This window comes from Anas platyrhynchos, chromosome 4 (genome assembly GCF_047663525.1).
Source record: "Anas platyrhynchos isolate ZD024472 breed Pekin duck chromosome 4, IASCAAS_PekinDuck_T2T, whole genome shotgun sequence".
NCBI classification, from domain to species: domain Eukaryota; kingdom Metazoa; phylum Chordata; class Aves; order Anseriformes; family Anatidae; genus Anas; species Anas platyrhynchos.
In genome coordinates, this window is record NC_092590.1 from 55461720 (window position 1) to 55488140 (window position 26421).

The following is a 26421-nucleotide window of genomic DNA, read 5'->3' on the forward strand; positions in this document are numbered from 1 at the left end:
TGTCTTTCCCTGCAGCTTGGCAGTTCTTGGAGTACAGCATAGCAGCTGGTTGATAGCACTGAACATAATGACACCTCCAAAGCAGTTTAGCAGTGAGGTTTAGAAGAGCACTGGCTCCCTTCCCAGCCTCTGAAGAGCACATAGCCCTCAGAAGACAATTGTCCCTGTGGTGTGCACACAGGCAATACCCCTGCCTTTCTAAAAAGCACTGTTTTTTTTCTACTGGTGACATCTCTTACGTGCATCTATAAACCCATATTATTCTGGGAATGTCTCTGGTTATGATAAGTATTGCTGGCATGTTCTTAAGTTAACAGGAGATTCACCAGAAAACCCAGTTTATCATCCCTGTGTTAGCACTGTTGGTGAGTTTTGTTTTTTTCCTACCCCACTATAAAGCCAATTCAAACCAGTATGTTTGTGACAGTCATGGTTGTATGTAAAATGATCAGTCTGTTCTTTTATTCACGTGGTTTTGAGCAAGCAATTTCTTGGATGTTGCAAGTAAAGCCAGTGCAAGTTGTCCAATTGTTTTATTGTTTTATTTGTTGTTTTGTTGTTGAAGCTAAACCTTATTAGAAGAACTAGTTTATCTGATGGCATTAGGTAACCTCCGTATTGGAATAGCTCTTTGGTAAGATTTCCCTCTCTTTGTAGGCTAATTGAAGCCATGCAGGTTTTGTTACCATATTGTGAGACTCAATAATTCAGTGAGTTTTTCTGGTGTTCATTTTCACAAGAGCAGTAATCAGCAGTACCTGCTGTGCGTTGCTTGCATCACAGAGAAAGCCCATGAAAAAACAGCTCATATCTTCGTAGCATTGATTCTTTTTTTTTTTCCTTTTTCTTTCGCTGTTCCCAGCAGATATATGGAGTGATCAATCATTTCAGACAGACCCAGACTTACCACCTGGCTGGAAAAAGATCAATGACATTGCTGGGATCTACTACTGGCACATACCAACAGGAACAACTCAATGGCAACGTCCAGTGTCCATTCCAACAGATCTCCAGGGCTCACGGAAAGGATCCCTTGGCTCCATTACTCCATCCCCTACTCCAGAAACTGAGGTAACACACTGTCCTGTTATGTGCTGCATACTGCATAAAAAAATATTGATATAATTTTTTGAAGTAGCAGTTCATTACCTAAAGTAAGCTTTAGAACACAGGGCCTGATATTATCCCAAAGCATAGCTATTTGTTGATATATTGATGTATATTTTGTACTAGCTGTGCCTCATGGAGCATCCTAGACCTTGGATGCGTAGGATGAAATCAGACATCTCACATAAATTACTTAGTGTGTGATTGATGTGAAATGATTGTTGTTCTCTAGCATGTGCTGAAGCATTACTCCATTATATGGGTACAGGATACGTAAAATTTTTGCACATTATAGCAGTCTTTTTCTTTTTTTGCCAGACTCTTTGTAATTGCATCTTTCTGTTTCACGTGGTAGGAGTAGCACACAAAGATAACCTGAGTCATCATTTGAGACACCAGTTCCTTTACAGGGTAGCTTTTATTAACTAAACATCAAATATTCTGAAGTATAAGCCTCTTAACTCCCATGAGTACAAAATAGCTGCACAAGTGGATCACTGTGTTGCAGTCAGTCTTTTAACTAAAAACAGAAAGAAACATGCTCTTTTCTTCCACATGGGCTGAAAGAGCAATAGATGATACAGCCTCTTAAAATAATCCTTGTAGGCACCATCCAGAAGGTTGATTGATGTCATATATGTAGAAATATAAAATAAATCCTCAGAAAGTAGAGTGTGCTTCAAAAAGTGCTATCATTTTAGTTTTGTAAGTTGGGAAGATTTTTGTGGGCTGGAGTACTAACACTATCAAATCATTTTGAAATGTCATCTTTTTTGAACTAATCTTTCAGAAGAATGTGCACAGTTTTTACAGAATCAATGGAAGTCTTTGTACTAGCTTTGGTTTTTGGATCAGGCAATCCTTGGTCTTTATTTATTTTTAAATGTATTTAGATATGACGTTTCTTCTGTTCTTGATTTTGTTGATACATGAACCGAAATAGCTTAAATGAAAGCTAAGAGCAGTTAAGGACATCCAAGCGTGTATTACAGTCTTGACCCTTATCCCAGATAGGTTTACACATGTACCTTCTTGTTCCTTATTTCAGAAGGAATGCTCCCACATGTTCATAAATGGTAGTCGTAAGGTTACAAACAACCACAACATTTCAGTTACAGTTCACAGTGGAGCTCCTGTGAAATGCACTGTGCACCAAACACATCGGAAATTATTTCTGAGAGAGGTTCATGGAGAAAGACAACAATTTGTATCAGTCATGTAGAAAACAAGAAAAACACTCAGAAATGCTGAAAGTAAAGTGCTGCACATTCTTCCAGTATAAATTCCTGGAATGTTTAAGTGAGGGATATAACTTCACCACTTCACCACTTTCTTGTACTCTAGGATATGGACAACAGGGCTTCAATTACAGTAAGTTAGAGATGTCTTTCAGGAGCCCCCAGAAATCAGTTTAGTTGGCAGAACTGCAGAGGCAGAATGCATATATTCATTTGAAATATTTTTCTACCCCTGTTTAAAATGTCTCTACAAGGAAAATGTCAGACCTGCTAGTAATGTGGCAGATGTACCTTTAACCTTTTATAATTTTGTTTGCTTTAAAAAGAGAAGTTTGTCACTATAAATAATAATTTCCAGCATTACCATCAAGAGTATAAAACGTAGGCATTGTAACAATATAGGTTTTAATACAGTGCAGATGCATAAAATAATATATTTGAGGAGTTATTCTAAAATGTGGTATGTGCAAGTACATAATAGGCGCATTTAGGTTTTGATGTGGAAGTGCTAATGCACTGGACAATCAGATCCAGCCACGCTGTACGCATTTGCAGATCTTTGGCAGCATCAAAACCATACACTGCAGTTTAAAAGATGATGCAGAAAATAAGCAAGTCTCTAATACTTATATTAATATGATAATATCATATGGCTATTTAAATTGTAGGTATAGGCTGAAGCATTTGTCTCTTGAGGGTTTTGCATTCATTTATAAGCTTCTAACATACCATTATTTAAATGATACTGATTTATTTTTTTTTGACGTGGCCATTACCAAAGATAACATTGCCCTAAAATACCAGCAGACTGATAGGATTAATCTGGAAATCTGTGGTCTGGCCGATCTGACATGTCACAAAATATGCGGATTTTGGTCTAGGATAGGGGCTCCCAAGCATCTTTATCCTGGTGCTGCCACTGGCAGCAGCAGCGGTGGTGGACGGGCTCCAGCTCCAAGTTGGAGCACGCGGGAGCTGTGCTCGGCTGCTTCCCACAGAGCTGTTGGAAGCCTGTGCTTTGGGAGGGCTGCTGTAGCTCGTTCCCATGTGCTGGTATTTGTGTTGTTTTCTTCTGAAAAGGCTGGGGAAACTGAGGTGTTAGAGGGATGGAAAAGTATAATCTAGGATCGAAGCATGGGTAGCGCTTCTTACCTGTCCCAGCAGGCTTCCATGAGTCCCTAAAAGTCTTTTTATCCTTTTCACATTTTTCTGTGAAGCATCATGTGCTAGACCCGAGATGAGTTTATTTGGGCTATTTCAGCTTTTGGGTTTGTCAAATAAACATTTAGAAACACTTTTTTTCTTTTTTTTTTCTTTTTTTTCCCCAGACTAATGTTATTTTCACGCTTTGTCTTGTTCCTTCTTTTTCTTTTTTTTTTTTATTTTGAACTTCGTGTCCCTGTCTCTCAAATGATATGGCAAACAGAAACTTTTCTTCCTTTGACACATGTGGTAATCCAGTAAGAGCTTCTTTGAGGTCCCGGCCCCATTTGGTGATGGTAGCTGTGTCTTCTTAAAGGCTGACTCATCACAGGCCTGCATCACCTGTAGGAGCTCTTCCGTAGGTAATGTAGCTGCTAGCAGCTAATAATTAAAAATGAGGGGCTTGGTAGGAAAAGCTAACAGCTGTTAAGCAATTCAGAGGTGTGCTCAGGCAGAGTTACTGATGGGAACTGTTTTTCACAAATAATTGCTCCAGTGGGGACATCCTGAAAACACTTCTGAGGTGAGGGGCTCAGAGCTGGGCAACCTGGAGGGCTCATCTTGAGAGGGCTTAAGCAGTGAGTAGTTGGGGGTTTGGGGAGCTGCCAAGAGGGGCGTCTCAGCACCGAAATCTCCTGTCCCACCTGGCTCTTGTTCAGGACTCTGGGGTCCCTGTCCCTATGGGGAAGCAGAGGGACAGCTCCACCACCAGCTGCTCCTGCCAGGCTTTGCAGAGGACAAACCTCAGGTTGCTGTAGGGCTAAACCCGCTCCTCTCTCTTGACTGCACCAGTGAAGGCCTCCAAAACCTTTTAGAAAGTTGAATGGAAAACGAGAGGGTGGGTGGTTTGTTTCTTTTTTGCTTGTTTTTTACTGGTTCTGTTTTTGTTTTTAAAGGCCGGTAGACTTTACAAAACTATTTCTTCAGCCAGACATCTCTCTGTACTCCTTACTAATCCTCCTTCCCTTCGCTGTCCATTTCTTGTGCTTTTTCTCTAGAAAGTATTTGATCTTTACCTTGTATGTACCTTATCCTTGTATATATCGTTGTGTTTCAGTATACCTAGTTCCAGTAGTGTTAGTCTTTTAACAAATGTGCCAATCAAATGGAAATCCTAATGTTTCCCCTTAATTGCTGTTTATCAAAGGCTGTAGCAGCTGTGGCCAACATTCATATTCAGATTCATTTTGCTTGCTTTTTAAGATCATAGTTAAAGAGTAATTTCATTGTCCGTTCCTAATTTATATTAACTTCCCTTGTTTTAATCATTTGTTTTGGTAAGTAACTGTTAGAGGCATGTCTTCTCTCCCCTTTCCTCCAAATGCCACGATACAGTAATTAGCTGAAGTTTGAGGTGATCTGTTCCCTAACCCATCCTGTAAATATCAATGCTAACAACAGTGTCTTGTGTTTTTTTTCTTTTTCTTTTTTCTTTTTTTTTTTTTTTATCAATGTGCTTCTTCCTGTGTGAATAATTATGTGTCTAGAAACAGCCATGGAGTGATTTTGCTGTACTGAATGGGGGAAAGATTAATAGTGACATTTGGAAGGCAAGTATATTGTCAGATTTTAGAACCTTTAATACTATTACCCTTGTTTTTTGCATGGCAGTGGCTGTTTTTTCCCCTTTTATTTTTCCATGAATGTCATTCATAACCTAGGCTGAAGTGAATGGGGGTACTGCTAGGGATGTCTAGCTCACAAACATGCTGCTTTTTCTGATCTTTCCACTTGGAATGGATTCAGTCTAAACTTGCAGGGCAACTGCCATAAGTAATGAATAAGATGCCTGCACTGAATGAAATGCAGCTTGAGACTATGTATGCATGCCTCTTTTCAACTTCAGCCAGAAATACTATCGCTTCTTTGCAGGGAGGATTTAATTTCCCTTTGAAATAAGAACTAACGTGGTGGTGTCCTTAATACTATGCTGACAATGCTACCTTTATCTCTAGGATCTGCATGCAGCCACTGTGAACCCAGACCCAAGTCTGAAGGAGTTTGAAGGAGCAACGTTGCGCTATGCCTCCTTGAAGCTCAGGTACAGTGACTTCAGAAGTCTCTGGAATGACTAGATCTATCTCGTGCTTTGCTGTATTTTTTTTTTTTTGTGATTTTAAGGTTGATTTTTATTTTTTTTCTGTAACAGAAATGCTCCTCAGTCTGATGATGATGATTCTTGTAGCATCAACAGTGATCCAGAAGCCAAGGTCTGTAACAAGATACACGAAATGGCATAATGATTAAAAATTTGCAATTGTGAACATAACTTCCATGCTGCAGAATGTCTCCTTGGTTGCGAAGTTAAATACACTCCTTCTTTTGGCACAATGTAGACTGACCACTCCAGACTTACTCCATCAAAGAAATTTGCAGATTTGCTTCATTCAGTTTGGCCAGGAAAGTGTGACAGTGTTACAGCTGGAGATTCTACTGTCCAGAAGTAAGAAATGACCTCTTGCACAACCAAGCAAGTCTTCTGTCCTAAATACGAGAGGGATCTGTAGTTTATCATGGCTGGATAGCTTCCTGGGGCTTTCCATGACAGCATTTGTTCTGTATTCTGAAGTCTATCCCCCTTTTAAATACCCTTGTTCATGTGGCTTCTCAAATTCTCAGCTAGTAACAGGGAATCTGCTTTTTTAAAACAAGGAACTTTGTATTTTAGAGAACAGAGAATGCAATTTAGTTTGAGGATAAAATTTGTGAAGAAAAATGAGACCACTATGTGAGCAAGTACCATAATTAAATCAGGGCCTTTACTGATGTAATCTAAACTTTTTGAGGGGAAAGAAGTAGCAGAAGGTCTTGAGTGCTTGCATACATATCTCCAGATTTGTCTTGTTGACAGTTTTGCCATGTGCTTGCATCCATTTTTAAGGATGTATGTGAATTGCTATAATTGGAAATCCAAGTAATTTCAATAAGTGTTTTGGCTGTGCCATGTAACTGCAGTGACTGACAGGAGCAGAAGCTGCTTATATGCAGAAAGACAGTATGTATGCAACAGATTTAATAATTATAATAGCATTAATGATATATTTTAGGAGAGAAAACAGATTGATCAGGGCACTTAAACGTCTTTGTCATCTTGATTATTTGGCTTGTGATGTTTAAATCAGATGTAAATAAGCGTGCTCCGCTTGGCAGGCTGGCAGTTAAAAAGCAAGGTTTCAGCTGCGCTCCTTATAATGACAGGCACGGTAATGGAGTGGGGGAGTGATGAGCGTTAGGTAGCAGTCCTCAGAACCAGGAAGCTGTCCCTTAAAAGATAAGTCTTAGGGTGTGGAAAGCGTTGCAGGGAGACAGTATTCTGCTAAGTCTGATTCTTTACCAGGTGCTAGGTAGGATTAGGGAGCCTGTCCTGCATGGAGGACTGTGGCAGTGCTCGTGTGGACAAGGAATACTCATGTTGGCATCTCCCTCCCTGTGTGGCTAGCAATTTAACTCCAAGAGTTATGGAACTGACACCCATCCAGTATCTGTGAAACGGGTTGAAGCCAAAAGCTTGTCTGTTATCAGCTGTTTGTTTTTCCTGTTTAGGCCAAACCATGCTGATGACACTTAAATGAGTAATAGCTGAACACTGAAACATTCACAGGAGAACTGACTGAGAGGAGCAAGATGAGAAATAGAGGAGGAATTACACATGTATTTTATGTTTTCCCAAATCTCTTGACTCAAAGACAAGCAGCTGCTGCATAACCATACTTGGCAGGGATGGGAGATGGTCAGGAAACAAGAGGGAGATCCCATTACCGGTGGGATCTTCAGTGGTCACGCGGATGGTAAAGGTGTGTGTGGTAGGTGAATTCCTTGCTAGCCCACTGTACCCAAAATATTGTGAGTAAAAAGTGTGATAAGATTTGAAACTGGTGCCCTGACACTTGTATAAAGCAGAATTTTAGCCTCTCCTCTGCCACGTGGCTTGCCTTAGCTGTATTAGCAAGCACGGATTTTTTTTCTTTCATTACAGCCTAGAAAGAAGCTTTTTGAACTCATTAATCTCTCTATTGGAAGAATTTGTTAAAACGATCCTTGTTAGAGATATTTTGGAGATTTTAAATCTATTCATGGTAATGGCCTGTACATTAAAAAAAAAAAAAATAATTCCCTCAGTGGCACTGAGTAATGTTATCTTTCAGCAAAGGGAACTGTGCCACCTTGTGGAAAGCTCAGGTAGTTACCTTCCCCAGAGACTAAAGATTTTAGCACTGCAAAAATGTCAGGGTTAAGAAAAGTGTGTCGTAGAATTCACACAGATCCCGTAAGAAAAAGGATTTATGCAGTGATGCAGTCAGGCATTCAAAGTTGTGCATAAACAAACATTTCCCTGTATATCATGCATTCAAGGTACAGTTCTCAGCTTCAGATCCTTGGCATTTGGTGCAGGTTGTCTGCACAAGACCATAAAAGAGAAGGGGAAGGGGGAGGAAGGGGAGGATGATTACATCCAGCTTCTCGATTTCAGTGATTTATTTTGGTAGGAATTTCTTGAAGAGATGGCTCATTGCACTTGACAGGGATACTAATTCTGCATGTGAAACATGCACAACTGGAAATGAATTTTGAATTGGTGCTTCCCAGGAGACAGATCATAACCTTCCTAGTTAATTTATAGAGAAACCTGTGCCTTCCTAATTGAGTTTCAAGGGAGGTAAAAAGATACTTTTCCCAGTCCTGGACTGTAAACTTCTCTGGCCTGTCTCTTTTTACAGTGCTGTAAAATATGATGGCTGTGTGTAAAAGAGTAGAAAGATGCTAAATTTTTCGTTGTGGTGGTGCAAAGAAACTGAACCTCCTGGGAAATCTGTCTCCATCCTCAGGGAGGGGGTGGAAGATGGAAGAGCAGTGGGACTCAATTTCTCTGAAATCTGAACAGAATTGGCCTGACATTTGGACTTGCTTTTATTTTTTCCATTCAAATGTGGTTTTCTGCTTAGGCTTAATGTAGTCTTTCTGTATGGATTTTCAAATTCCCAGTCTACGTTAGCTTGTTCAGCAGGGCTCTGCTTCCCAGCTTTGCCATTTTAGAGTAGCTATGTATTGATGTCTAAGAAATGGAAGAAGTATTTATACCTGCTGAAGTACTAAGTGATTGCTCCAAAAGTCTGTTTTCTAATTTAGAAATCAGTAAATGTTCAGTGGTTCAAAAGAAAGGAAGAGGACATCATTTCTGAGTTGGGCAGAGGTAGAAGATGCTGATGTCAGGTATTTAAATTTGATGACTTATCTGCAGGTGAATGACAATTCAGTTGAAGATCCAGAAAATGAGTTGGTGATGAACTCCTATGCATTTCCTGAGCACTAAGGATTAACCAGTTGGGCCTTTTGCAGTGATGCAAGGGACGTTTCTGACAAGGTGTCTTGTCACGCTACTTGTGGCTGTCCTGAAAGCAGCCTGTAAATAGTACTATTGAAATATTTTTTACAAAATACTAAGTGGCCCCCAAAGAATTAATTTCCATCTCTGTGCTGCTTCTCTTGCTGTGGAGGTAGGTACGTGTGGTTTTGAGACACCCTGTGTTTGCTTGATTCTCATCTTTTCCAGAAGCAAACATCCTGGCTAGACACAGGACTTTTAGCAGTCTGACTGTCTCCTTAAGGATGGAGATGAGTCTGATTTCTCGTCCAAGTGAAGACTTAACCAAAGAGCAGTAGTTTCTGTCCTGTCAAGTAATTACAAGAAAAGATAATCCTTCCACTTTAAAGTCTGTAATTCTCTCTCAAATTCAGAGTAGCTTCTAAAATTGTTGGTACAAACAGGGAGCATTCAGTGCTCTTCCAGTAGTTCCACAGTCCTGTATATGAACTTCTCGTGAGCACATGAAACTCTACAAAAAGCTTTGATTTAGTCCATCTCAACTAAAATCTGGGGTTGCTATCTTCCTATAATACGAGTGCTTGTTTCCTTGAGTATTGCAGAAAACAAAGAGCTGCTGCCTTTAAGTACAGCTGATCAGGTTTGTAACTTCGGATGGACTTTTTTCCAAAACCTTGTAGAGGAGATCTAAAATAGCCACCCTCCCTACTGGAAAATTCTTGATATGCAATTCCATTTACTTTTTCAGCTTCTGCCTGTAATCCCTTTCCTTGCAACTTAAGCCATAGTTACAGGCAGTATTTATAAGTGATCGTCAGATGAGGCCATGGAAGAAAAGTTCTCGATTTCAATATCACTTGGGCATGGGGGCGAGCCTTATTTTTTCAAGTATTTTTGCTGGCAGATGAAATTTTCTTGTAAACAGCAGAAATTTGTATTTGGGGGGTTAGCCCAAAGAACACCTAAGGACATTGAAAAGACTGAAAGGCAGGTGTTTTTTTTGTTTGTTTTTGATTTTTCCTGTTGTTCATGAAATAGCATAAAAATGGTTGCTCAAAATGCAGGAAAAAAGACTATATTTGGTGCTCATGGATCTTCCTTAAATGATATTTGGGAATGTTTTAAATCAGAAGAACTAGAATAAGATTTAAGTACTTTCATTTGTTTTTTTTCCTTTTGGTATTGGCCTATTTAAGACTTTCAGAGGGAAGAATGGTAATTTGGAAATGAAGTCTTAATAAATACTACTAACATCTACTGTGTCATTAGGTGAGGTTATAAGTGATAATGTTATGATGTGGCATCCATCATAATATGGATTTCCATCTATAGGATATTTTCTTCCCTCTTGTCCCAAAATGGGGTGTTAGTTATAATCAAACACAAAGATTAGCCCCAGAAAGAGGAAGACATGGTTGTACCCAAATCTCGTCGACTGGCTTGTTAGTGGTATACATAGCTACAATCTGCTTATTTATTATAATATATGTATAATATAAATATCTGGGATAATATAATTTAATTTCTTGAGCCCTTCAGGACTATGAGATTTATTGTTAGATCCTGCAAAAATGTTGGATGTCTTTCACTCCTAGAAATCCAGCTTCTCTCTAAGATGTAATTAGATATGAGTCTGCTGTGGCAGATCAGGACATGGGTGACTGAGCAGCAGAAGAGATGTGTAGGGAAAGATTTTCTTGAAGCCTTTCTTAGAAAAAGGTATCACAAAGCCATTCCTCATGGGAGCAAGAATGGAAGATGCTTCAAAATTTACTGTAAGTCTCCAAGTTTGTAGAGCAATAATAATGTCTTGAATTTGGGGACTTCATCAGTGTTTTATTTATTGAGATACAATGGACGAAAGGTTTGCACTGCTGGGTTTCTACAGGAGTGGGAAAAGAGAAGCTAAAATACGAGAACCCTTTTGTCTCAAATTATACTTTTCCCTTGAAGCAATGACATAAGTGTTGTGGGTTTTATTTTAATGTTTCTTATTTTATCTTATTTTTAATTAATCACAGTTTGCTCAGTGCTCTGTGGCACAGCACAGTATCAACTCTTCCTGGGCCAGCAGTGCTGTATGCGTGACTGATAAGGAGTCCTTGGGAATGGGCAGAAACTGGGGGAAGAAGCAATCTTCATCATACTTACGTCCCATGGCAGAAAGCTCCTCTTGCTGTTCTGCAGATCGATGGATTTGGTGTGCGGGAAGCTCCCCGTTTAGCTCAGCCTCTGCTGCTATTGCTTTGTTAATACACTGCTGAAGTAATCACAGCTTGCAGCCCTTCATACTCCCCACTGGAGACCGATTATTTTACCTCTAAAACAATATATAGCCTCTACCAGCTCCAGTTTTAGAAGAGACTGTTGATCGTGAACTGCCTCTGGAATATCTGTTCATCACATTGCTGCTACAAAATGAACTGATCAGATGATATTTTTGTGCTTCTCTTCAATTATTTATATTAGCTTGCCAGTTGAGGGCGGCTCAGGGAAAGCAGCCCGTGCTTGTCTGCAGTGTCACAAACTTTATCACTAAGTTGCATAGATTTTTAATGAAAAAACACAGAGTGCATATTGAGATATTATATATCCATATGCATTACATATTTATGTATGTTATGTATATACACAATATATATTATTTATACACAGTTTGAAAACAGCATGGTAAAACTTTGGTGGGTTATTTGTCTATAGTGGACTTGCTGAAAGCTAGATTTATGGAGGAAGTTAATTTAAAAATCAATTTAAATGCAACATTGTGTCGAATGACAGAGCAATATTTAGATAGTTCTAACCTGTGTGCATTTTTATTTTGGTATTAGTTCTAGCTCTAGATTGTACTTTATAGGAGCAGAGGTCTTGGGTGCCAGCATTTCTTGCATTTCAGCAAAGAGAAAAGGGAGTAGGAGGCAATATTTACCACTTAGAAGTTGTAAAAGCATGAGATATGCAATACGTTGTGGTGCCACGTCTCTACGTCTTCAGGTATGCAATATTCCATATACTTTAGGATGATAGCTCTGCAGTGCTGCAGGGAGGCAGTGGGACAGTGAATGGGTCTTCAGACATGGGAAGCCCACCAGGGTTTGGGAATCAAGATTTCTGGACTTGGGATTCATTTTCATTTCAGTCACTTTCAAATAAAAGAGTGAAATCAATCAGCAGTGATTGAACTTCACTGACTTATATATCCTGTCCTGGTTTCAGTTAGAACAGAATTAATTTTCTTCCTAGTAGCTGGTGGAATGCTGTGTTTTGGCTTAGGATGAGAAGAGTGCTGATAACACCCCGATGCTTTAATTGTTGCAGAGCAGTGCTTATACTAAGCCAAGGACATCTCAGCCTTTTGCTCTGTCCTGCCAACGGGCAGGCTGGGGGTGCAGTAAGAGCTGGGAGGGGACAGACCCAGGACAGGTGACCCAAACTAGCCAAAGGGGTATTCCATACCATCTGACGTCATGCTAAACAATATATAGGGGTGGCTAGCCGGGGGGAGGGGGCCGGACTGCTCGGGGTTAGGCTGGGCATCGGTCAGCGGGTGGTGAGCAATTGCATTGTGCATCACTTGTTTGTACATACTATTATTACTTTCATATTATCACTATTGTATCATTATTATTATTATTGTTATTATTATTTTTGTTATTATTATTTTTCCCTGTCTTATTAAACTGTCTTTATCTCAACTCACGGGCTTCACTTTCCATTTCTCTCCCCCGTCCCAGAGAGGGAGGGGGGAGGGTGAGCGAACGGCTGCGTGGTGTTTAGCTGCCGGCCGGGTTAAACCACGACAGTCTTTTCTTTATCTCAAAAAAAAAAAAAAAAAAAAAAAAAAAAAAAAAAAAAGCCTCCGGGCAGATCTCCAGATGAGCTCCCCAAGTAGTTGTTTAACTTTAAGCAGAATCTGAAGTGCATTCATGAGGCAGAACAACAAGACTATGGTATTCCGAGTATCCCAATAATATTCAATATCTTGGAGAGCTATTTTGACAAGCTCAGGGGATAAGAGGGTGGTGAAGGAGGAAGGCAGAGTGATCCAGGAGGATACAGGGGTGGTGAAGGAGAAAGGGAGAGTAATCAAGTAAGAAAAATTATCTTCCCCTTTTCCCTCCACAGATTGACTCTCTAGTGGAGAAAAACAATAGGTATAATTGCTAATAGTTCCCAAGATACTGTTTCCAAAGTACAGAGTCCACGATGTTACTGAGTATAAATACCAAGTTAGAGTCATGACCAGATATCTTATCGTCTCATAAGCCATTGCTATAACACTCAGTACCATAATGATCTGAAACCAGGGCCCGGAGAGGATAAACAACACGACAGAGAGCAAATACGGAAAATAATGTACTATAATACTCAATTTGGAAAACAGGCGCAGCAGAGTTGAGATTAAAGCAATCAGCATCATGACAGGTGACTATTAAGCAGGTCTAATTCTTACACCAATTTTAGTTTAACACACTCTGATCAGATCTGCCGTTATCTCAACCTTTCGGGCCCCACGTTGGGCGCCAAAAAGACTGTCGTGGTTTAACCCGGCCGGCAGCTAAACACCACGCAGCCGTTCGCTCACCCTCCCCCCTCCCTCTCTGGGACGGGGGAGAGAAATGGAAAGTGAAGCCCGTGAGTTGAGATAAAGACAGTTTAATAAGACAGGGAAAAATAATAATAACAAAAATAATAATAACAATAATAATAATAATGATACAATAGTGATAATATGAAAGTAATAATAGTATGTACAAACAAGTGATGCACAATGCAATTGCTCACCACCCGCTGACCGATGCCCAGCCTAACCCCGAGCAGTCCGGCCCCCTCCCCCCGGCTAGCCACCCCTATATATTGTTTAGCATGACGTCAGATGGTATGGAATACCCCTTTGGCTAGTTTGGGTCACCTGTCCTGGGTCTGTCCCCTCCCAGCTCTTACTGCACCCCCAGCCTGCCCGTTGGCAGGACAGAGCAAAAGGCTGAGATGTCCTTGGCTTAGTATAAGCACTGCTCTGCAACAATTAAAGCATCGGGGTGTTATCAGCACTCTTCTCATCCTAAGCCAAAACACAGCATTCCACCAGCTACTAGGAAGAAAATTAATTCTGTTCTAACTGAAACCAGGACATGTCCTAAATGTAATCACTGCACAAAACAAATTACTCTTTAACAACATTGCTTCTAAAGAGACCTGAAATCCTGACTGTACTGAAGGCAGATTTTTTTGCCATTGTTTCATTAAGGTTGAGAGTTCACCTAAAGGTTTATTTTTTTATTTTTATTTTTTTAGTTGGATGTCATACATACTACCTTTGAAATTGCATACAGCAGTACTGAATGAGGCACTTCTGGCTGTGTTAGAGCCTCTTACATCCATCAGCCTGCACAAGAGCCCTCATCAGAAAAACAGCTATATTTCACTTAAGGTTAAGGATAACAACTGCAGAGCATCAGTTTTTTAAAAATGAACACACATTCTTCCATAACCTGTGAACTCCTGCAGGGCTTGTCTTCACTGGCAATGCAAATATGTGTTTGCTAGTGCTTTTTTTTATGCGTAGCAGAAAAACAAAACCTGTTTGAGTTATCCTACAGGTCAGTAATTCTGCAAGATAGACCCTCACTTGAGCATTATTGTAACAATCATCCATTGGTAGTTTCTGGTGAACAAAGTGACTGCCTTTTCTGCACAGAGGAAGCATATTTGTTATTTCACTGTATTAAAATGAAACCCAAAACACCATTTGTAGTTTAAAGCAAAGTCCATAACCCCAGCCTTTTAGGGTATGAAGTTAAGGTACCTGCAAAGCATCTGAAATCAAAGCCTATTCTTTACTGAGAAGACCAGAGAAAAGGCAATTTTAATTTCTACTTCAGAACTGTATTTACCAAATGGGTATCAGTTGAGAATAATAGCATCTATTCCATTTTGCTCAACTGAGTAGGCTTTTTACTTGATCAGAAATGCAGTAATGAATAAAAAAAATGGGATTCATAAAAATCTTGAACCAGCACAATGGTCCTGCAAGGCTTTCTTGTCTTGATAGAGTGGATTTGACCTCTGGCTGTGAGCCAGTAGGCACCACTGAGACAAGTATTAAACTGAAAAGAAGAGAGCCACTTCTGTCATCCCACGCACCGGAGTCTGAGTGTCTGGAAAAAATGAGGCTGTAGTGTCTTGGAGAATGAGCGAGGGACTGACAAAGCAGAGAGTTCAATATTGACCTGCCCTAGAGATATAATTTATTTAAAAAGTTAATTTACAGTATTTGTAAAGCCCTCACATTCTACTCCGCAAGAGCTGAATTTATAACCCCCTCCTTGCAATAGCAATTACTAGTGGATTTCTGAATCCTGTTGTGATTTGAGCATCTGTGTGCAAATTTCTGTATGATCTACACATTCTCTGCAGTTCAGATGATACAACATGAACTGCAACAGAAAGCTGGAAATGGTGAAAAATCTTATTAGTATGGGTTTGTTTCTGCATTTCAAATTTTGTTAATTAAGAAGTTTTATGTGACAACTGAGCGTTTCTATGAGAAAATGGATGCAATGATGTCTGTTCGCAGCAATTAAATGGAAGTGTTTGTTGGTTAATTGCATAGCAGCATCTCTTTATTCTTTTGTTACTCGGTTTGGCTTTGATCATCTCCAATATTTTCATCTGAAATCGATGCAAATTGATGGGAGCAGGCAAACATATTGGGACGTATTTCTTTCCTTGGATGCAGCGGCTGTATTTTATGGTACTTCCAAAACATAAAGCAAGGAGATGGGTTGTTTTATTTTGAAGCCATTAAAGACAAAGTAATTGGAATTTTCAAGATTGTGCTGGCTGCATAAGGAGCGATTAATAATGTGACCTACATGCTGCATCTCAGGCACAAGTCTGCTCAGTGGCCTGTGATAAAAGGCCCTATTGAACACTGTAGTGATTTACGTATATCTGCCAACAGATACAGCCTTTAAAAAGGAAAAACATAAAGGGAAACGAAGGAAAAAAGCTCAAATTAAAGTCCTGTAGAAGCAGAGAAGAAATCAGTAGCATATGTATAAATCACCAAGGAACACGTACCCAAATGCGATCGAGTTTGTAGTGGGTACCTGCAGCTGTGTGACCTAAAAACAGTCAGTCTGTGTTTTTAGCATGTCCCTTGGTTCGTTGTACTCAAGCTGATGTCCTAAAGCAATTTTTCCTTGTCATGGGGTCTGGTCTACCTGTGTCCTTACGATCCACCCAGTTCCCAGTACTGCTCTGATTTCAGTCCTGTGTAATTGTCCTCTGCCTAGCAGGGGATTGCATTTGCTTTGGGTTTTTCATTGTGTTTTTTTCTAACGCTACCTTTATAGCACTACATGAGGCAACAGCTAGAATGTGGTGCCTGCTTTCGTGCAGGGATATCGGAGTCCTACATTCCTTGAAAAGCTCCTGCTGATGATCCTCTTGGAAAAGTTCTCGCAGAGCGGGACCATTCCCTGTTGTGAAGGCGTTTGTGACACTAAAGAGCAGGAGAGCAAACCATGATTCGCCAAATTCATTCAAACCTCTAAAACTACTCAGCTTTATGTGATACTTTACGTCTGAATTGCACTGCGAGAGAGATTTACAGCCTTTTACAGGGCTTGGATTGCAGCATTTATGAGTTTGGTTCTTTGACTGCAGACCATTAACTCTTAAACAGTAATTGGATTTGCAGCTAGGCAAACAAATGCTCTCTGCAACTGGAAAACTGAACAGGGATACCTGCCTTTTCATTCCATATCTTTGATCTCTCCCCATCCCAAACAGTAATGTCCAAATGCTTCCAATGCAGTAACACCATTCTTAAACCTGTCATTCTTCCTATATTTGTGTTCTTTGGTTTGCTTCAGACCTAGCTGCCTTTGCCAGCACTTGGAAAGTCTCGGGACATTAGATTCAAGCAGGCAGGAAAATCATGCTTCATTTATTCAGATACGTTTTTCTAAATCATCCTTTTTAGGGACTTAATATTAAGATAATGCAGAGAGTCCTAACCAGGCACAAAAAGCTAAGATTTTGCTTTGTACGTTAGTGGTGAAAACGTCTAACATGACATAAAGGTACAACAAACAAACGGCAGTTTGTTTACTCCCTAAGGGAGGGGGGGAAATTATAATGAGGTAGACTTCTGTAGGCTTAAAGTTGGCATCTGGATTACCTCGAAATGATCATTTGCCAAAAATTAGCTGTGAGCCTTGAGCAGAGGGACTTACCCAGCTGGCATTACCAGGGGTGTCTGTTTTAACGAGCTCCTAAGCTCTTAGTCAAGGAGGGCTGCACTCTGGTTTCCAGTGAGGCTGGTTTTGACTCCACGTGTTAGTTCCAGGAGAGAGGAGGCTGCATGAGCAGAGCTCGCTCAGCTCAAGGAAGCACTTTCTTGGCTTGTGAGTGTGGCTGGGGGGAGCTGGGAACCGTGATGCCGTGATGCTCTGCCAGCTACTGAAGCACTTCTGTAAGTTTTCTACAGTTACTGGCAATACACAAGAGGGGCATGCAGTATGCATGAACACACTTATACTGCCCTCCCCTTGTACAGGTGCATGTATATATACTTCTGTTATTTATTATACTCATGAAAAATAAACCATAGTATGTATCTCATGTTAATCATATCAATTAGAGCAGAAATCTGCTCAAAAGTCTGTCCCTACCTCCGAGTCAGACCAGCACAGCTATTCAGTTAAGCCACGCAAACAAAAAATTGCCAGGTGCCAGCAGCTGCCTGGTTTTCTCTCGTCTACCTGGCGTGGAAGCACTGAGAGGGGCTGGAGGTGAGGAAGGATGCCAAGCTCCCCCTGTGAAGGGGAACGTGTGGGATGGACAGCAGAGCATCCTCTTCAGCTCACTGTGCTGTCGTGACAGCAGGCTACAAAGGGAAAGAAATGCAGCAGGTGCCACCACTGGTGAATTTAAAACATAGAATAATGATGTCTAAGAGGAGGAAAAAAAACAAAAACACCAATTCGCCATCCTCACTTTTGTTATTAATCAGAGCTGTGCCTGCTGTCAACTTGAGCTGGTTGCTTTTCACCAGTTGTTGGCCTTAAGATATATACTCCGTTCAGCGCAAGGACTGGATTTCTCTCTGTGTTTGGAAATCAGCTAACAAATTGCAGATGTTGTTGAGATATGAAGAATAATGAGGAAGCAATATGCTTGTTACATACATTTAGCTTTTCATTTCTCCTCAGCCAATTTAGGAAATTATTCTCACTGCTAGTATCCTCTACTCAGTGCAATATTGAAATATTTGTATTAAAACCCCAGCCAAAACACAACAAAAAAGCCTTCTGGCCCAGTAAAAAAAAATAAAATAAAAAAATCTGCATTTAAAAAGCTTGCAAAGATAAATATTTAATACCTGCATGGGCATCACAGCACTTTCAGCAAGAGTCATGAGCATCTGATGTGCCAAAACTAATCCTGCAATCTTAAGATTAGATGAGCTTAATAATGGCTTAAAAAACAAGTGTGTGTGTGGGGGGTTGATAGCTTGTATAGCCCTGAAGTGAAGAGGACCCCCTCAGTGGTGACCCCTCCACTGTTTCCTCTTTCACCTTCTTCCTCATCTCTCTGTGCAGCTGGAAGGCAACACCTCTGTGGGTTCCTGCAGAGCCGGGCCAGGCAGCAGGCGGTGCAGGAGAATTTGCGTATTGGTTTCCTTCTTTTTGAGGAAAAAAAAAGTAAAAGCCAAGAAAAACATGGAGGCACGGGAGGCTTTAATGTTTTACCCACGCTCACAAAGGAGTTTAGCACAATTTGCACAGGGTGTTTGTTGCCTTCTGCCTTCGATGAGAAGGCTCAGTGCTGATTAACACCGATCCTTGACCCACTTTGGAAAGAGGAGGCTGAGGCTAAAAGAACGACGATGATGGACAGTGGCAGGTTTTCAGTGATTAGTTCCTCCTTGTCCCACCTTTGCTTCTGTAACTTGTGCCTGCCAAATCCTGCACCTCCACGGGTGGCAGTGAGGCTAGCAATGAGGATTTGAGTGCAGGGAGTGAGCACAGGTTTGGTCCTGAGGCACTCCTGAATCACTGACTTAAATAAACAGTTTCTTCATGTTATTCTAGCAAAACTGGAGTGCAGAGATGGGATGGGATTTGATTTAGCAGTGTTTGAGGCCCATCGCCATATTATATGCCTAGAAAGGAGCAGGAATTGTATACGGGATGTCTCAGGAACTATTATTGCTGAACCTTTTGGGACCGTCATAAAAGTTTGGCGTGTCTGTTGTGCATCCTTTGCTGGCAGTGTGGTGCAACACAAGAACGAGATGCTCGTGATGTTCTCTGATTCAAATCTTAGTCTCACAGACAAGCTCCCATTGCTTTACTGTGCAGTCTGTATTTCACCTGCTGTAAAACCTTGAGAGCAAATATGGTGTGGTTTGGTGTTTCTTTTTCAAAAGTTGGTGTTTGTTTTTTTTAATCTCTGCCCTGGTAAATGTAGGGTAAAAATACTTCCCTTCAATTTCTCTCATTTTGTTTTGTTTGCAGAAAGCACCATATGTGTAAAGCATTGCCACCATAGATTGTTCTGCCAACTTGTGCTCTGGTTGGCTAAACATCCTTCTGCTTAAAAAACTGTATAATTAACTTGTTTTGTTTTAAAGGTCATTTTTAATTTCTTCTAGGAAAATCCTGCCTTCCTCTTACGCTAGCTTATCATTTTGTCAGTCCTTTAACTTTGTTATTGCTGGCTACCTTAAACTTACCGTAAAAAATGATTGCTGTAATCCACAAAAAAAAATCCAGATAGAAGCCAGGCAGTGAGATATACTATGAGCATGAATTTCACAACAGACTTAATCCAATAGTATTTTATTTCTTGTCAAGTGGAGCTCAAGATACTTGCTAAAATTTCCTTCTATTGTATCTGGGCTTTTTCCTTTTTCCCTGTGTGTGTGTCTGTGTTTGTGTCGCGGCAGTCACTGTGTTGTGCACTATGATCCATGTTCAGATATTTTCTGGTTTCTTTTCTAGTGCTTTGCTGTGCGCTCTCTGGGCTGGGTAGAAATGGCAGAAGAAGATCTTGCTCCTGGGAAAAGCAGTGTTGCTGTGAACAATTGCATCAGACAACTCTCTTACTGTAAAAACGACATCAGAGACACTGTTGGTATCTGGGGAGAGGTAAGAACAGATAAACTTGTCCTCCTCTTGGAACATCCCTCTCATGTTTTAAAACAGCTCGAAAGAAGAGCTCTTAAGGCAAATATATCCATATTCTGTGTTTGGGATATCTCTATCTCAGCTAATCCTGCTAGAAAATATGAAAGGGTTCAAGGACAGTGCTGACATATTTTTGTTCCAAACTGCTCAGGACAGCAGGGACCCCAAAGACCTCACCTTAACATTTACATCTTTACTAGCACACACCTGTGCAATATCAGAGTTGGGGACACGCAAGCAAAACTGTTGAAATCCTTCTCTTGGCCAGAGGTTTTAATGTGATGCTTTGGAACAGCATCTTCACGTGTTTCCCAGGGACAACAGGGCTTTAAGGAAACCCTGGCTGGCGTGACCTGTGCTTCTAACATGGGTGAGAAGGTTGAGAGTGATGGACAGATGGCTTATTTTAAGATGATTATTTTATCAGTCTTTCAGAAAGAAATGAATTTCATCAGTCTGTCTGTTGGTTCCTCTCCAATAGTTCTTGAATGCGTTGACCAGTGTTGTTCAGTTGTGAAGGGTGTCAGATTCCCACAAACTGAAGGGCTGTGCACCCTCATCAACCTGAATGCTGCAAGGTCCGTGCTGTATTTCTGGAGTGGCAGCAAATATGGAGTAACACGGTGGGAGCTAAGGTGCAAACATGAAGGTAGGCAGAGGTGGTGTGGACGTGGAAGCAGGTGTGCTGGGGACGGATGAAAGAGCTGAAGGTGTGGAGGAATCAGTAGATGAAATAAGACAGGAAAACCTGGTGTTGTATTGGTGGGATGTACAGAGGACACAAGACAAACCCACAGGAAATCAGTCTTCATTGTTTGATTGTTCATGAAACAACATCCTTAAACTTCAGTTACATCTCATCTTCACCCGCTTTCCTGGCCAGTTTTCAGGGGAGTTACGCTAATGTGCATTTACTGCACAAGATCTGAATGCAAAAGTGATGTAAGAGTGAATGTTGTTAGCTTCATTGGTATTTATCGTAGCGAAACAGCACTGCCAAACAGAAGAGAATCGCCTGTTTAGGTTAAATAAAGAAATAAATCGGGGAAAAATGCTTCATTCTCTACAGTCTGTGGCTTATGTTCTCAGTCCTGGCTCAACCACAGCAACGCAGAGACCCTTCAGAGGAGCAGCTGGGAGGAAGAACCTGTTGAAAAATGAAAATAATGTTTCCAGGGGCACACATTTAAAGTACCCCATCTATAGAAAGTAATTTCAGAAGGTGTATTTTTAATGTAAGAAGTGTGTATTATGCATACAAATAAGCAAGATAACTGGTCTGCCTTTTCCCTACTTCTGGAAATGGTTTTATTCAGTTAGCATACCTAGACAAGCAGATAGAGATGACTCAGTTGTAGACTTTGGACTTACTGCTGTTCCTGGCAGGGGTGAAAAAAAAACCACATTCTCTTCAAATGTGTGTAATCTCATCTATTTTTAAGAAAACAGAACTTTGATGAGCTTTAAATGCTTACTTTGAAATCATGTGTTTTATGTTGTTTAAAATTTAATGTTCAGATTTGTCCTTATTCCCCTCTGTCAATCCCATTGTTCTTTGTTCAAAACTCTTGCCAGTTTTCAAGCCAAGCTGGTGACAAGTTTTGGTCCCCTGGAAATGAATTTTTAATTCATCATGATATTCATAAAAATAAAATAAAAACGAGCACGACAAAACAGTAGAGATGCTGTGCTTGAGTAGGTGGCTCCTGAAGTAAATTGTCTTCTTGATTTAAAAAGAAATCATTACAACCACGTTTTTCTGCTGGCAAAGTAGTGTTTCGAGAGTGATTGGAAGAGACATGGTTTAGAGAGGAATCTGAAAAATGTGGTTGTCATTGTCATAACAGAGCTTGTACAGCAGAAATCTATTACAAAGCTAGAACTGATGGCTGCAGATAGGGGTTTTAAGATTGCCTCAAGATTTATTTTAGCTAGAATGTAATGAAAGTGAAATTGGGACTAGGACTATCCCCAAATTTTCATGAATAAAAAATAAAGAAATAGAAAAATAAACCACCCTGAATAAAATTCTGACCCTACAGAAGCTTTGTCACTGGCTTTGGTACAGGATTTCACACCTCCTCCCAAGACAAATTCCCTGTAAATTTCTAACTTTCACAGTCCTCTAGAATCTAAGGGAAAAAATAAAAGCAACTCACCTGTTTGTATCACTACTTTGCCGTGCATTATATCCCTTTACCTTCCAAAATCACTTCAGTGAAGATGTACTGATGCCATTGGCCTCTATACCACCATACATAACACCTCCCTGAAATGCTTTTGGGTCTGAGACTTTCCTTTATTCCCTTTCCCTTCGTGGTCCTTCCTGCCAGAGCCCTCCTCCTTGGAGCATCAGGTCCCTGCAGCTCTTCAGCCATCCGAGACAATCAGGTTCTGCTGAGTCTAAATCCTTTCTCCATGCCCGTTGTGGTATTTCCATCTTTAAAATAGCTTTTGTATAATAAAGCAACAAAACTTAGCAAAATGTATTGCTTCTGGCTGCAGCCAAGCTGTCCCTCTAGCATTGCAAGGATAATTTCCTGTGACTTATGTTCTTTATCTGTCCATTTTTCCAATCTTCTCCAGCTAATTTGGATTTAGTTTTATTACCTTAATCCCAGCGTATTTTGCATGATGAACAGATTTTACCTTCGTGTAATAATTTTCTTCTGGAATAAATACATACGTAGAAAATGGGTCAGAAAAGCAATCTTGTGGCACTTGGTAACATTTTTTACACAAACTACTTACTGCTTCAGACCTCCAAGCACATTTCTCACCCTTTTTTCTTTATGGTGAATATGTTCTCAGTTTTGTTTCCTCCATCGTCCTGGTCTACCTATGCTATCCTGGTTTCTGTCCTTTATTTCCCATGGTTTTGCCCCGTTTACATGCATGGTTATGGGGCTAAATGACGTTTTTGTGCAGACACCAGGTATAGCAGCCTGCCTCCCCCTCCTCTCCCATGCCCCTCTCAGAGCTCACGTTGCCAGCTCTGTGTCACGGTTTGGATGCTCATTAGGGGATTTCGGGGGGAGAGGTGGTTGGACCCACATAGGGCAGAAGGTTTAGGCTGGGGTCCCTGTGGTTCACCACCTTCCCCCATCAGTGGGCAGTGCCTGCCCCTCGCTGCCTGGCCTTGAAGCCCTGGGGGCAGGGTGACATCAGTATATGTCACTTACAAACACAAAATTAGACATCATTAAAACTTGAGCCACTGTAACCAGGCAGGGAGAGGGTTTCTGTGTCATTGAGGTGAAGAAAAAGGTCATTTCTGAAATACTTGTCAGTGGGAAGTCAGACCCTTTCCATTCTTTCTGTTCATTTATAGACTCTGGCACAATAGAGGGGAAACAAATTACTCTATATTTAGCTGATAGTTCCCACCTTCTTATCAGCAGGAGCTTGTCTTATGTCTCTGGCAATAAGTCCGGGATCATTTCCATGGGATCCCACAGTCTGCAGCCTCTGAGAAGAGAGCTATTAAATGTGGCAGAAGAAGCAACAGCCTTTCTGCAGATGCTAGCAATAGGAGGAAGATTAACACTTCTGAATTAGCATCCAAAGGAAAATTGCCCATAAATTTATTTCCTCTAAAGGGAAAAAGGATTCTTCATGTTCTTACATGCCAGAAAAATTAGGGAGAAATACCGGCTCCAGGAATCTGCAGTCACTGGCACAATTTGCATTCATGCCTTAATGCTATTTTTTTTTCCCTTTAATTAATCTTTCTTCAATGAGTATCCTATAAATCCTCTGGCACATACAAATTGCTGTCTGTTCCTATGACCCACTGGCTAAAGTTTATGGAAACAAAGCACGTATTGTTCGAAGGAGGGAACTCTGCCCTAAGAGTATAGAGAGGTTGATGCAAGCCTTTACTATTAACACGGTTCTTCTGCTATATTTAGAAGAATTTACTAGAGATAGGATAAACAAAATAAGCCATTGAGTTACTCAACAAATTGTGGTTGAATGAGTCCAACAGTTGCATTTAAAAAATATCAAAGGTTTTTGTAATTGGGATAATTCAAAAATATAGTAGTAACAAAATGCTATCTTTTATCTTTTTCACACTAGAAGTGAACAAGCTTGTTCTCTATTGTTCTTGGGACAAATGGAAACTTTGAGTTTCGGTTTGTCCCAAGAAGATGAAGGCATAACACCTTGATCCCAGTTTTGAGAGGGGGACGTACTCTGTAACTGTACCTTTTCTGGAGCTGCAGGGCAAGGACATGTACCTGATCCTGGAGAACGACATGCTGAACCTGATCGACCCCATGGATCGCACAGTTCTTCACTCGCAGCCCATCGTGAGCATCAGAGTGTGGGGCGTGGGGCGTGACAACGGCCGGTGAGTCTGCACTCTCCTTGTTCCTACTACCTGGTGCTTCCTATGTCTTGCCACATACACATACAGGAGTGTGGATGTATCTGGAGTGAGTTAGGTATCAAAACCATCCATTTGGTTGGGTAATTGTGTCCTGGGATGATGAGACAATGGGTAAATTCTTTTTCTTACTCGTAGTACGTTTTTTTTTAATCTCTGCTTTTCATAGCATATCGCTTGTATCCTGTTTTGCTAAACCTGTGTTGAGGAAACATTTCAAATGGATTCAGCTAGGCACATCAAACTGGACATGCAACATTATTTTGTTTTGTTTGTGTATTTAATATCATTTCATGTCAAACCATGTTTTCAAATATGGCCCATAATATAGTTCTCCTGGCTGTGTGAAAGCAATTCTTCCTGCTGCTGCAAGTTAACTGTGCTCCTTATTTTTCCATGACTGTGTGCATTTGTTTCCACTTTCTTGGCATGTTTGATTTGACTGAGGGAAAAGTAATGGTTTTACTCTGTGGTTATTGCTTAAAGCTTCTGAAGCAAGAAAATTCCAAAGCGTATTGCAGAAAAGTGAGTTTTTTCACTGACACGTGACTGACGGTGAGCTCAAGTTCTCCCTTGCCCTAGGGAGCAACCCTGAATGTGTGCGTAAAGGCTTTCCTGAACAGGAGCCTGTCTTGCATTAGCTCTCATTCCTGACTGATCTTTTGGGAGCATCCTTTTCCATGCTATATCTGCTGTGGAAACAGGATTGTGAAGGTAACTTATTTAGAGCAGGATAGCGAGCTGTTTCCCTGTCTCACTGAGTTTTCTGATCTATCCAGAATATTTCCATTCACGTAGAGCAATCCCAGGATCTTCAGGCAGTACCCATCCTGAGTAGTAAGGATTGAGTCATGCTAAAGAGCTGCTGCCTTTTGTGGCCATGTTTGAGACAGAACATACTACTTTTACTGGCATTTGTTGTGTTTGTGTTGTGTTTTTTTTTTTTTTTCACCAGAGTAAGTTTGATTTCAGATTCTTACTCCTTCAAGAATTTTGATGGATTCTTCAATGTATATTGTGTGTCCAGTATGGCTTTTGGGACTGGAGTCCATGCTTTTTGAAATGCAATTTATATAACATTTTATTAACCCATTAAAAAAAAAAAAAAAGATAGTTGGAAAAACAGAGTGTACATTATTTGTAAGTAAACTCAGACTGCACGTGATGTTAATTAACGGACAGGAGATCCAAAAGACAAGCAGAAAGTTACAAACTTGTGACTGAGCAGCCAGATGTACAACGTGTTCTGCATATAGAGAGGGTCAGTGTAGGAAAAGCACTCTGGAGGGTAGCATAAATGATGTAACATTTGCTCAACAAGCACCAACACACAAGAAAAACGCTTCAGGTGACAAGAACCTGAGCTGTGATGGAAGGCCAAAAGAGAGCCTATCATCTCAGCATTTGGTTTACTGTTTGGGAGTAGGAGAAAACATCACTGCTGAGTTGGAAAGGAAATTGCATTGTATCTCTTTTCATGTACGCATTCGCATGCAGACCTTGGGTTCATTCTGGGAAAATTAGCTGTGGTCCCGAGGTAAGAAACACCAGAGTCATGCAATAACTGCAACCGCAGCTTTCCCTGACGATGAGTTTGTCATCATTAGAGAAAAGAAAGGGGAACGCCTTGCTGTTTGTAGTGGATTAACTGTGTGATATGGTGACAAAATCCCACTTTCTGGCATGAAACTTGCCCAGAAGTTGTTGCACATGGAAGTTGTTCATTAGCTACATTTCGTGTTCCAAGAATCCGTATAATAAAATCAACTGGGTTTGTTCTGAAAGACAGTGTTTAAATACTGTAGAAATGTATGTTTTCTTCTCTTTTGACCTTCTTGAAATGCATCATGACCCACTAGCCCTCATTTTTAACTGCATTTTCCTTGTAGTAGTTTTTTTGGGTAGATCTGGCTTTGCAAGATGAAAAGGTTTTCTAATGACACCTGACCGGATGATTTTCTA

General features: G+C 40.6%; 1 protein-coding gene across 34 annotated transcripts in view; it reads left to right on the forward strand.

The window, feature by feature from the left end:
- APBB2 (amyloid beta precursor protein binding family B member 2) overlaps positions 1-26421 on the forward strand; it is a 159324-nt gene that overhangs the window by 98212 nt on the left and 34691 nt on the right. For 19 of the 34 annotated variants that reach the window (XM_072037674.1, XM_072037660.1, XM_072037668.1 and 16 more), the window contains 6 exons: positions 863-1071; positions 5036-5098; positions 5504-5589; positions 5698-5758; positions 19884-20030; positions 24296-24423. In XM_072037674.1, coding sequence (XP_071893775.1) covers positions 863-1071; positions 5036-5098; positions 5504-5589; positions 5698-5758; positions 19884-20030; positions 24296-24423 — 694 coding nt within the window. Of the gene's footprint in view, positions 1-862; positions 1072-3964; positions 4072-4302; positions 4387-5035; positions 5099-5503; positions 5590-5697; positions 5759-19883; positions 20031-24295; positions 24424-26421 lie in introns of those variants that run through there. The other 15 variants (XM_072037680.1, XM_072037683.1, XM_027457202.3 and 12 more) reach the window with 6 other exon arrangements.